The sequence below is a fragment of the Panicum virgatum genome, chromosome 5N, assembly GCF_016808335.1.
Source record: "Panicum virgatum strain AP13 chromosome 5N, P.virgatum_v5, whole genome shotgun sequence".
Taxonomy (NCBI): Eukaryota; Viridiplantae; Streptophyta; class Magnoliopsida; order Poales; family Poaceae; genus Panicum; species Panicum virgatum.
The window spans coordinates 49,059,333-49,068,855 of NC_053149.1; the positions used below are offsets into that span (position 1 = coordinate 49,059,333).

The following is a 9,523-nucleotide window of genomic DNA, read 5'->3' on the forward strand; positions in this document are numbered from 1 at the left end:
GTACGCAAGCGAAGGCAAGTTTCATCGATCCCTACGTGAGCGGTTGCATCCATGTGAGGACGTTTTGCTGTAGCCTGGGTCTAGGATCGATTACATATACTAGTACTTGAGTGATTGAGTGTGCTCATGCATGCATCTGAGTAGTCATGCATATCCAGAGCTGAGAATAGGATAAGAAGGGATCTGGCTGAGACCAGGGCAGCTGGGTATGCTGGAGCCGGCGCTACCGTGGTGGTAGACTGGCAGGTGAGTGCTACCGTGGTGGTAGGCTCGAGTTGACATGTTGAGGGATGGTTGTTGCCCTGGTGAACCATAAGGACCGAGTTGTTTTGACATCTCACCTAGCTTACTTTCAGTACGACCACATGAGTTTGTATGGGCAAACCTTAGCCTAATCCCACTGGCTAACCTGGTAGTCGTCCGAGGTGGATATGTTTTGGGGAGAGACCTGGAATGGTCCAGACCCGAGGGTTTTGGGGGCGTCTAGTCGGGGTTGAGCCACGGCTGGGTGTCGGCTATGACGGAGCCGTCTCTGGACGGTGAAGTGCGTGTGGGTAAAGCGTACAACCTCTGCAGAGTGTATAATCCATTCGAATGGTCCGTGTCCACGGTATGGACAGGCTACGGTGTGGTCCTGACAACTAGTGAGCTGCCTACTGTGTGTTGTGTCGGAAAGAGTTGCATACCATTAGCTGCATTATTAGTAGAATGTGCTTATTATGCGTCGTGCATGTCATTTCCCCTCCCGTAGGGTGAGGTGGAGCTTGCTGAGTACTTTTGTACTCACCCCTGTTGATTTTTCCCCAGAGGATCCTGACTTTGTGCCAGAAGACTACGAGTAGATCGTGTCCGCACCCAAGCTGATCGAGTGGAGCCGTGATGAATGAAGAGCTAGTCCTGCATGTCGCTATGCTAGTTGTTATCCTATGGTTGTTCTGTGTAGCTTTGTGTTGTCACTTTACTCCTCATGTACGTGTTAAATAAAGCTCTGTATGACTCTGGACTCCACTTGATGTAACATGTATTATGCCGGAGACCTTATTCGGTACTTAATACATGGTTTAGCCTTGATCTTCGGGTCAGGGCGCTTCACCTAACCACCACCACCACCTCCAACACAGGGTATGTACAATTATTTGTACGGAATTGCATTCACCTATTTAATATTGCTTAAAAAAAGTTTTTTGTGATCCATAGGGTGGTCTCAAGACAACGACGAGGCCTCCTTCGACGACTTTACACGGTTGTTTGTTACGCCTGCCCAGGACGATGATCCCAGTTTGCATACACCTCTGGCTCAGTTACGCCGTCCTGCCAGAAACGTGAGGCCACCGGACCGTCATAGCTACCCTACAGATCACGTACACGCACAATGTAAGAGAGGTCGGCACGGTAGGGGTGGTTAGTTGTTGCCACTTGTTTATCTATTGTTATTATGGACCTGTCGTCTTGGTTTTCATATTTTGTACTCAAACTTCGTTTATACTACCTTGTAATGCAAGCACACTTTTGCAGTACCAATGAACTGTTAGACTATTATATGTTATATGAATAGTATTACGACAAACCGAGAATTTTTTTCTAAACTTTTGGTGAAGCAAACGAGGACCGGCAGCCTCTGTGAGGCGGTCGCCCCACTGTCGGGCGGCCTGGGGGGCCGGCCGCTCCGCTGCCGGGCGACCGGTTCTCTAAGGGCTTCAGCGCAAATTCTCAGCGAAAATTTTTGCAGAAAAGCCCTTGTCGCCCCGCAGCGGGGCGACCCGATCCCAGCCGCCGGCAGCGGGGCGGCCGGGTATATTTCTGTAAATTTCGAAAACGAAAATATATTTTTTGTAAAAAACAAAAATAAAAAATAAAAAAAATAAAAAACCGCTCTACTTATGCGCTGGACCAACACAAATGCGATCGCCACAGCCCCCAACAGCTCAAAAAAGTGGGGAAAAAATGCGATCGCTTTGCTAGCGGCGGCGATTGCTGTAGATCCGAGGGCCGCGGCGTCCTCCACCCACACAATTGCGGCCAGCGCCGCGGCAGGCCGGCAGCCATGATTGCCCGTGGCCGTAGCGCCGAGCTGTGAAAGGCACTAGCCTCCCACCTGGCCACCTGTAACTCTGCGAGTAGGCTTCAAAGATGGTGCGAGAGTGGTTGTTGGGGGATGAGCCGAACTAGCGCAGCGGGCTGGTCATGATGCCAGAACAGGAAGAGAGACCACTAATTAAAAATATTAAATGTGAATAACTGATAAAACTCATTTCACACTCCCGGGTGAAATTGCGAGACGAATTTTTAAATCTAATTGAACCATGATTGGACAATATCGTGCTACAGTAACAAATTAATTAGTCTTAATAGATTCGTCTCGTGATTTTCCGTCCATCCATATAATTAATTTTATAATTAATCTATATTTAATATTTCTAATTAGTGTTCATATATTGTTCAAAAATTTTCACCTAACAATTTTTGGGAACTAAACTGCCTCCGAGCCTGTGTGAAAAATCCGCAGATGAACATCCACCATTCTAGGCGGACCAGCCAGCCGTTCTAGAAAGATCCCCAGGCCGGCCACACGGCACGTAACGGTCAACACGCGACAGACAGAGGCATCTGCGTCTGCGCCTTGCAGGTGTCCGTTGGCGTAGCGACAGGCACGGAGGCGACCGTTCCCGTTCGCGCGCAGGCCGAAAGCGGGGCCCAGCCCAACCGGGCCCCGGATACCTCGCGTGGGCGGAAAGCTAGCCTCGCGACGCCCCCCGGAATGATCCCCGCCGCCGACGGGAATCCAACGGCACCCGATCCCTGCTGCCCTGTTTGGTTTGGATGAGTACAAGTAACACAAAAATTTTGAATAATAATTAGAGTTACTAAATAAAGTCAATTTACAAAACTAACTCTACAACCCTGTGCTACTTCGTGAGGCAAACCTAACGAGGCCTTTGACGCACGATCAAAGGATGATTACTGTAGTATCACTGTAGCAAATCATCGATTAATTACTGTTATTAGATTCGTCGTAAACAATTACATCCATTCATGAAAAAATTTTATAAATAAATTTCGTTTAATACTCCATAACTGTGAGATTCTTTTCTCGGAAATCATACGCGCTACTCGTGCTACCGAAACAAAACGCCTGCGTTTATCCAAAGCTGAACACACACGGGCCGCACCCGAAAAGCAAAACGAGGAACGCGATTTCCCCCTTATAAAAGCCTCCGCCTCGGCCCCCCTCCTCCAATCCAAGACGCTCCCCCCGACTTTCTCCACAAGTCCATCTCGAACTCTCTAGACCCCTCCTCCTCGGTCCTCCCTCGGCTTCGTCGCCGCCCCCCTCTTGGGCACCGCAGAAATGGTGAGCACGCACGACCACGATTTGAAGAATACATCTAGGGTTTCGATCGGTGTTTCCGACGGTCAGGAGTCAGGTCGCCTGATTGATCCATGTATGTCTCTGATTCGTGGGTTTTTTTTCCTCCCCTCTCGCAGGCTTTGCCGAATCAGCAGGTCGTGGATTACCCCAGCTTCAAGCTCGTCATCGTCGGCGACGGTGGAACTGGTGAATTTCTCCTTCCTTTTTTCTTCGCCTTCTATGAGTTTTCGATTACTCGTTCCGGGTTATCGGGAGATATGGCCTCTGATGCGCGCGCCTGGTCGCTTCGAGATCTGACTGGCCGGGTGACGATTCGTTGGTGGCAAGCGTTAGGGGCCGCCTCTAGAGATTTATTTTGTTCTGCTGGAGACGTATGCGAATGGGTCGTAAGGTGATTTGGGGTTCAATCAAGCGTATTTAGGTTTTAGATGGGGAATCGTTAGATTGCAGGACCTTTGGAGATTTGTTTTGTCCTGTGACTGTGAGGCATTGATGCTATGAATTTCTCCCATGGCAGTTATTTCCCTAATACTGAGCCAAGGTATTGCCCATGCCACGTTTTGTACTCCTAAAAGTTGCCAATTGGTTTTGGAGTATTTTGTGTAGCAAGGCATGATGCAAGTAAGGTGTTTATTTTCTGATCCAGAAAAAAATGGATGTCGAGTAATGTGTTTGTGGTGAGATGCCATTTTGCTGCTTTTGTTGAGTTATGCCTATGTCCAGTCTGCAGTGCTCAGGTGCTGTTGGGGCCTGACACAGTGCTGGGCGTTTTCCATCCTACTAGAACGAGTTTGGTAAAATTTTACACAAAAAGACGAATGCACGTATGGAGTACTAAACGAAGTTTATTTGCGAAACCTTTTCATGGATGGGTGTAACTTTTCGAGACGAATCTAATGAGCCAAGTTTCACCATGATTGGCTACAGTGATGCTACATTAACCACCCCAAATCATCCTCTAATCATGCGGTCAAAGATCTTATTAGCTACAACACATGCTACAGTACCATAATTGTGAAAATTGTTTCGTAATTAGACTTCATCTAATACCTCTAATTAGTGGTCAAAGGGGCGAAAAGTTTTCATGAAAACTTTTACACCCCCTAACCAAACACGGCCCTAGCATTGGATGAACCTCTTTTCAATGGCTGCAATTTAAAAATGTTGCGTGCATTCCTTGATTACTGCTGTATTTATATGTAATGCTGCAAACATGGTATCTATGGTATCTATGTTTATTTAAATGCTCTTTAGCTATTGTTGTCAATAGCTCAATATCTGGTTGCTTATATTTCCTGCAGGTAAAACCACATTTGTCAAAAGACATCTAACTGGCGAGTTTGAGAAAAAATATGAACGTAAGTGTCATGCTGTAGTTTCTTATTTGCTTGCAGAAGTTCAGACTTTCTTATAACAATTTGATTCTTCCATTACAGCCACCATTGGTGTTGAAGTTCACCCTCTGGATTTTAGCACCAACTGTGGCAAAATCCGCTTCTATTGCTGGGACACCGCGGGGCAAGAAAAGTTTGGTGGTCTCAGAGATGGCTACTAGTAAGTGATAAGAACATATTTCGTAGTGTATTGAAAGTGTGCTAGTGTTCATGCATATGAAGCATGTGGAGCTTGGGTGTGACTTGTTCCTTGTTTTGTAAAAGTATTCTTGCACAGTATATTTTCTAATTGTTCCACCTTGCAAATACTCATAATTAAAAATATCACACCACATGAAGTCAGACATCTTGTTTTGTGTCTGAGAGCCATCTTTTAGAGTGGCGTATCCTGAATAGTCCTATTGTTGGTATCTCATAAAGCATTTCTCATATTCTTCTGCAAATATGGCAAGCTCGAGTCTTGATTTATGGATGCTTTTCTAGTTTGCATGTTTGTGTGTGTACAGTTTGCACATTAGCGTTCCACATGTTGAAATTCACAGCCCCATGGTTAGGATTGATTTAACCAATATCATGTGCTGATTTCTCGGATAATACAACATTTCTGAACTTTTCTGCCTTTACTTGTGTAGTATCTTTTGACAGTTTTTTTTTCTGTTGATGCTTTTCAAGTCTCAACAAATCTTCTGTTTTTGGTGTGAAGCCTGTTGAGTTGGCCTGTCTAACATTCATGAAATTCCAAATGTCCTGCAGTATCCATGGTCAGTGTGCCATCATCATGTTTGATGTCACTTCAAGGTTGACATACAAGAATGTACCAACATGGCACAGGGACTTGTGCAGGTTAGTTCCTCAGTAAAAGGTTATGCATTGATTATGTCAGAGGCCTTGCTAAATATCCAGTTATTTGGTTGCAGGGTTTGTGAGAACATTCCCATCGTCCTCTGTGGTAACAAGGTTGATGTGAAGAACAGGCAGGTCAAAGCCAAGCAAGTTACATTCCACAGGAAGAAGAACTTGCAGTACTATGAGATTTCTGCCAAGAGCAATTACAACTTTGAGAAGCCCTTCCTTTACCTTGCAAGGAAGCTGGCAGGGTAACTACTTGGGCCCGCCTCTCCATCTGCTGCTTATATTTTGTTCTTACTCGTATGCAATAACTAACTCTTTCACTGTGCTGACTTGTTTGTTCCTGGTGCATGTACATTTAGGGACCAGAACCTTCACTTTGTCGAGGCTGTTGCTCTGAAACCACCGGAAGTGCAGATTGATATGGCCATGCAGCAACAGTGAGCACTTCGATCTCTTTGTTTGTTACTCAGTAACAGTGGAAATTTGAAACTAGTATTTCAAGTGTTGCCCTGAAACTAGTCCCTTTTAGCCACATTTGAATCTCAATGGGATTTAGCTTGAAGTTGACATAGTTTTATGTGAAAAAAACTAGCCCTAACCATTACCATCGTGTCTTCAACTTTGCAGAGAATTATTCTGTAATAGCTTTGTTTCCCATCATTTCTGACAAACTTTTTTTTTTTTTGCCATGATCACAGGCATGAAGCTGAGCTTGTGGCTGCTGCGGCACAACCCCTGCCTGATGACGATGACGACTTGATCGAGTAGAGAATATCATGGCCTTTGTTGATGTGTGTGAGAGGAAGGACTTTTCTATAAAAGGCCGTAGTGGCTCATCCTTAGGAACCTGGATGCTTTCTTGTTATGTATCTGATGAGTTGAGAACGAGTCATGGCATTTCTGGATTGTTGGTGACTGAACCAGCTCCTTTCGAGTAATACAGTGCTTGTCATATGCTTTCGCTTGATTCGTGCCTTTCTGTTTATACTACTGATAATATTTAACTTGCTCTTCTGAGCAGCTATCTATATGCCAATTCACTCTGGTGATCCATTTTGCGTTTTCTGCTAGTCTTCTGAGGTCGTGTTTCGGTTCCAAAAGAGTTTATCGTGCAAGGAAAAACCATTGCGCGGTGGACTACTCGTTAATCGTTATTAGGAACAATAAAATTCAATCCATGTTTTGTAACAGTGCAAAATTTAAAACATTTTTAATTATAAATTCACCAATTCTAATAGGCCATCGCCGTAGATATTTTAACCCTCCACCTGAAATTCCGATCATACCAAGCGCATCGCCCAATATTTTCCTTCTTTCTTCGGCCTTCTCTTTTGTTAACCACGATTGTATGGCGCACATTACTCCCGCAATCCTAAATTATTATTAGACATTTTGTTTTTTTCAAGATTTATAATATAAAGTTTACTATACAACAGCTATAAATTTGAAAAAACTAAAACGACTAATAATTTTGGATGAAGTAGTCACAATGAGCAAATAAAATTAGCCTCACTCCAACCCTTATTGAGATTGGCCATTACAGCTATAGCTTGTGTTTGCTATGAACTGACTCCTCTCTCTCAAAATAAAAATAAAAATAAAAATAAATGAATAAAAACCCTACTTGGACTAGCAAAGATTTGAATCCAAGAAGTGTCAGTTCCAATGCAGAAGCTCAAAGTGCATCTAGACCTCTAATGGGTTTTGGTGAGTTGAATGACACATGATTAAAGGACTAACGATTTTATTGAAGATGTCGTGAGCAAAGATTTATTTACAAATCAATTATTGTCATTGGCTTATATGATAAAGAATCAAACAAATGACAAATATTGTTGAAAGTCAAATATAATGTGAAGGAAAATAGAAACAAGGGTTGATGCAATGATCTAATTATGGCTTGACAAAGTGAAGAGTTATTTGTCTAGAGTATCAAAAGGTACATCATTACACATAAAGACAACGACTATTGATATGCAAAGCTTAACTCAATGTGGCATGGGTAAGTGGTGAAGAAACCAACCGAGATGACTAGTGTAAGGGACTAAGCAAGCTTTGGTGAAGCAACAACTTACCATGTGCAAATTGCTAGAGTGAAGTTGCTAGTATCTGTGGGGTTTTCGAAGTATCATATCTAAGCCTCATTGGAAGAAGCAATGCAATGCATCATATATTTTATGGAGTGACTTAAGGTTCCAAGGACAAATTCACAAATGTGTTGGGAGTTCTAAATCACTAGCTCAAGTATAGATTTGCTTAAGAAAAGAAGAAACAATGTTGCAATCCCAATGTTGACAAAGTCAAAGTGTGGCAAGACCGAAGTGATTCAAGGCTCAAGAGGTTCACTTGTGTTTTATATTTAATCTCGAGTATAGGTATGTCATACTATCAAGAGGGATGTAATGTTGATTGTTTGACACGATCAAAAGTGCTCATAGGTCACCCAAGTGAGGATACTAAGAGAAAACCTCTAAGAACTAACTTAGTATTACTTAAATGATCATGTGCTAACTTGGTGGACCAAGAGAAGCACATTAACTTGATTTTGGGGTTCTCTGGCCCTGACCGGTTTGACCGGTCTGGGGACCGGTTTGACCAGTCCCAGAGCATAACGACTAGTTTTAAGGCCAGACCGGTCTGACCGGTCTGCTTTGACAGTTATAACTGCTAGTTTTTGCAAGTTGGGTATTTATACCCCTTGGCCCTTTGTTGCATGGGCTGCTTATTCCCTGGCTATTCTTGAGCTCTTTGAAACATTTTCTTGACCAGCTAGCTCTCCCCAACACTTTTTGTGAGTTGTGCTAACTAGATTGCATATCATTTGATTGGGTTGAGAGATTGAGTGTGTGTGAGCAAAGTGACTTTTGTGAGAGCTTTTCGAGTTGCAGTGATGAAGCGTCCCCTCATAAGAGAAGACTTAAAAGTGATACAATATCAGTCCCAGGAGGCTGATAACACTTTTATTACATCAGATGGTATATCACCGTACAACTCTACGCAGAAGTGGGCAGTGAAGCGCCACTATCGCGAGGATAACAACTAACACCCACACAACGATCTTAACTACGAAGAGGGGGTCATCAGAGTCTTGCGCCATACGGAACTTCCTGCGGGTGACCCTATCCATAGGCAAAGTTGGGTGCAGGGTAGGACCTCTACTCAACGTCTTCGGGAATGAAGTCTGGATCTTCCTCTGTAAAAATTAAGAATGCGATGAGTACAGACGTACTCAGCAAGTCTAACCACACCCACGGATGGGTATAAACAGAATATAATGCACATGGTAAATCAAGGATAAGGCTAGGGTTTAATTTGCGGAAAGCTAATTTTTTATGTAGGGGTTCATTTGAAAGAAAGGATTTTCAGAGCAGGCTTTCTTGTACCGAGTAACACGTAGTGTTTATCCACACAGGATCAAAGTTTTAAGTTGCTACCGGACTCCTTATCCGCCGTAGCACACGGCACAACTGTCGGATACTTTTCCAAAACCACTCACGCCAACCCATCCCAAAAGAAACACTAGTTGCGTGACTACACCGTAACTCGCCCAATACCGTGGGCACGGCTATTCAAATAGATTCTTAACTCTGCAGAGGTGTGCAACTTTACCCACAAGCGGGGTATCGCAACTCGATCACCTTAATGTCGGTGCAGATCCCAACAAAACCATTACCCACCTTAGCTAGACCCGACTAGCCATCACGAGATCCACCAAGGGGTCATTGACCTATCACAGAGGTTTTAACCGGGGCATAAGTCACACAGAGCTAATCCCTTCTCCTTGATCACCCGTTGCTCTCAGCTCTCCTGATGGCTATCAGACTAACTAGTGGGGTTTATGCTAAGCCGTTGCCCATTCAACGGTCGAGTGGTTTGCACGGTAATAGAGTTAGGTGAGATGACACAC

The 9,523-nt window shown here is 44.0% G+C and overlaps 1 protein-coding gene across 1 annotated transcript; it reads left to right on the forward strand.

Moving 5' to 3' along the window:
* Positions 1–3,160: 3,160 nt before the first annotated feature.
* LOC120673885 (GTP-binding nuclear protein Ran-2-like) lies at positions 3,161–6,644 on the forward strand. The gene is made up of 8 exons (XM_039954925.1): positions 3,161–3,352; positions 3,487–3,556; positions 4,672–4,728; positions 4,807–4,924; positions 5,518–5,607; positions 5,682–5,861; positions 5,976–6,053; positions 6,315–6,644. Exons 1-8 carry the CDS (start codon positions 3,350–3,352, stop codon positions 6,382–6,384), a joined length of 666 nt encoding a protein of 221 aa, XP_039810859.1. The 5' UTR covers positions 3,161–3,349; the 3' UTR covers positions 6,385–6,644.
* The last annotated feature ends 2,879 nt before the right edge of the window (positions 6,645–9,523 follow it).

Excerpts from the sequence above, each read along its gene's own strand:
- LOC120673885 (XM_039954925.1), top strand. Across the intron at positions 4,729-4,806 it reads GTTTGAGAAAAAATATGAAC|CCACCATTGGTGTTGAAGTT; the intron begins GTAAGTGTCATG and ends CTTCCATTACAG. Across the intron at positions 5,862-5,975 it reads CTTGCAAGGAAGCTGGCAGG|GGACCAGAACCTTCACTTTG; the intron begins GTAACTACTTGG and ends ATGTACATTTAG.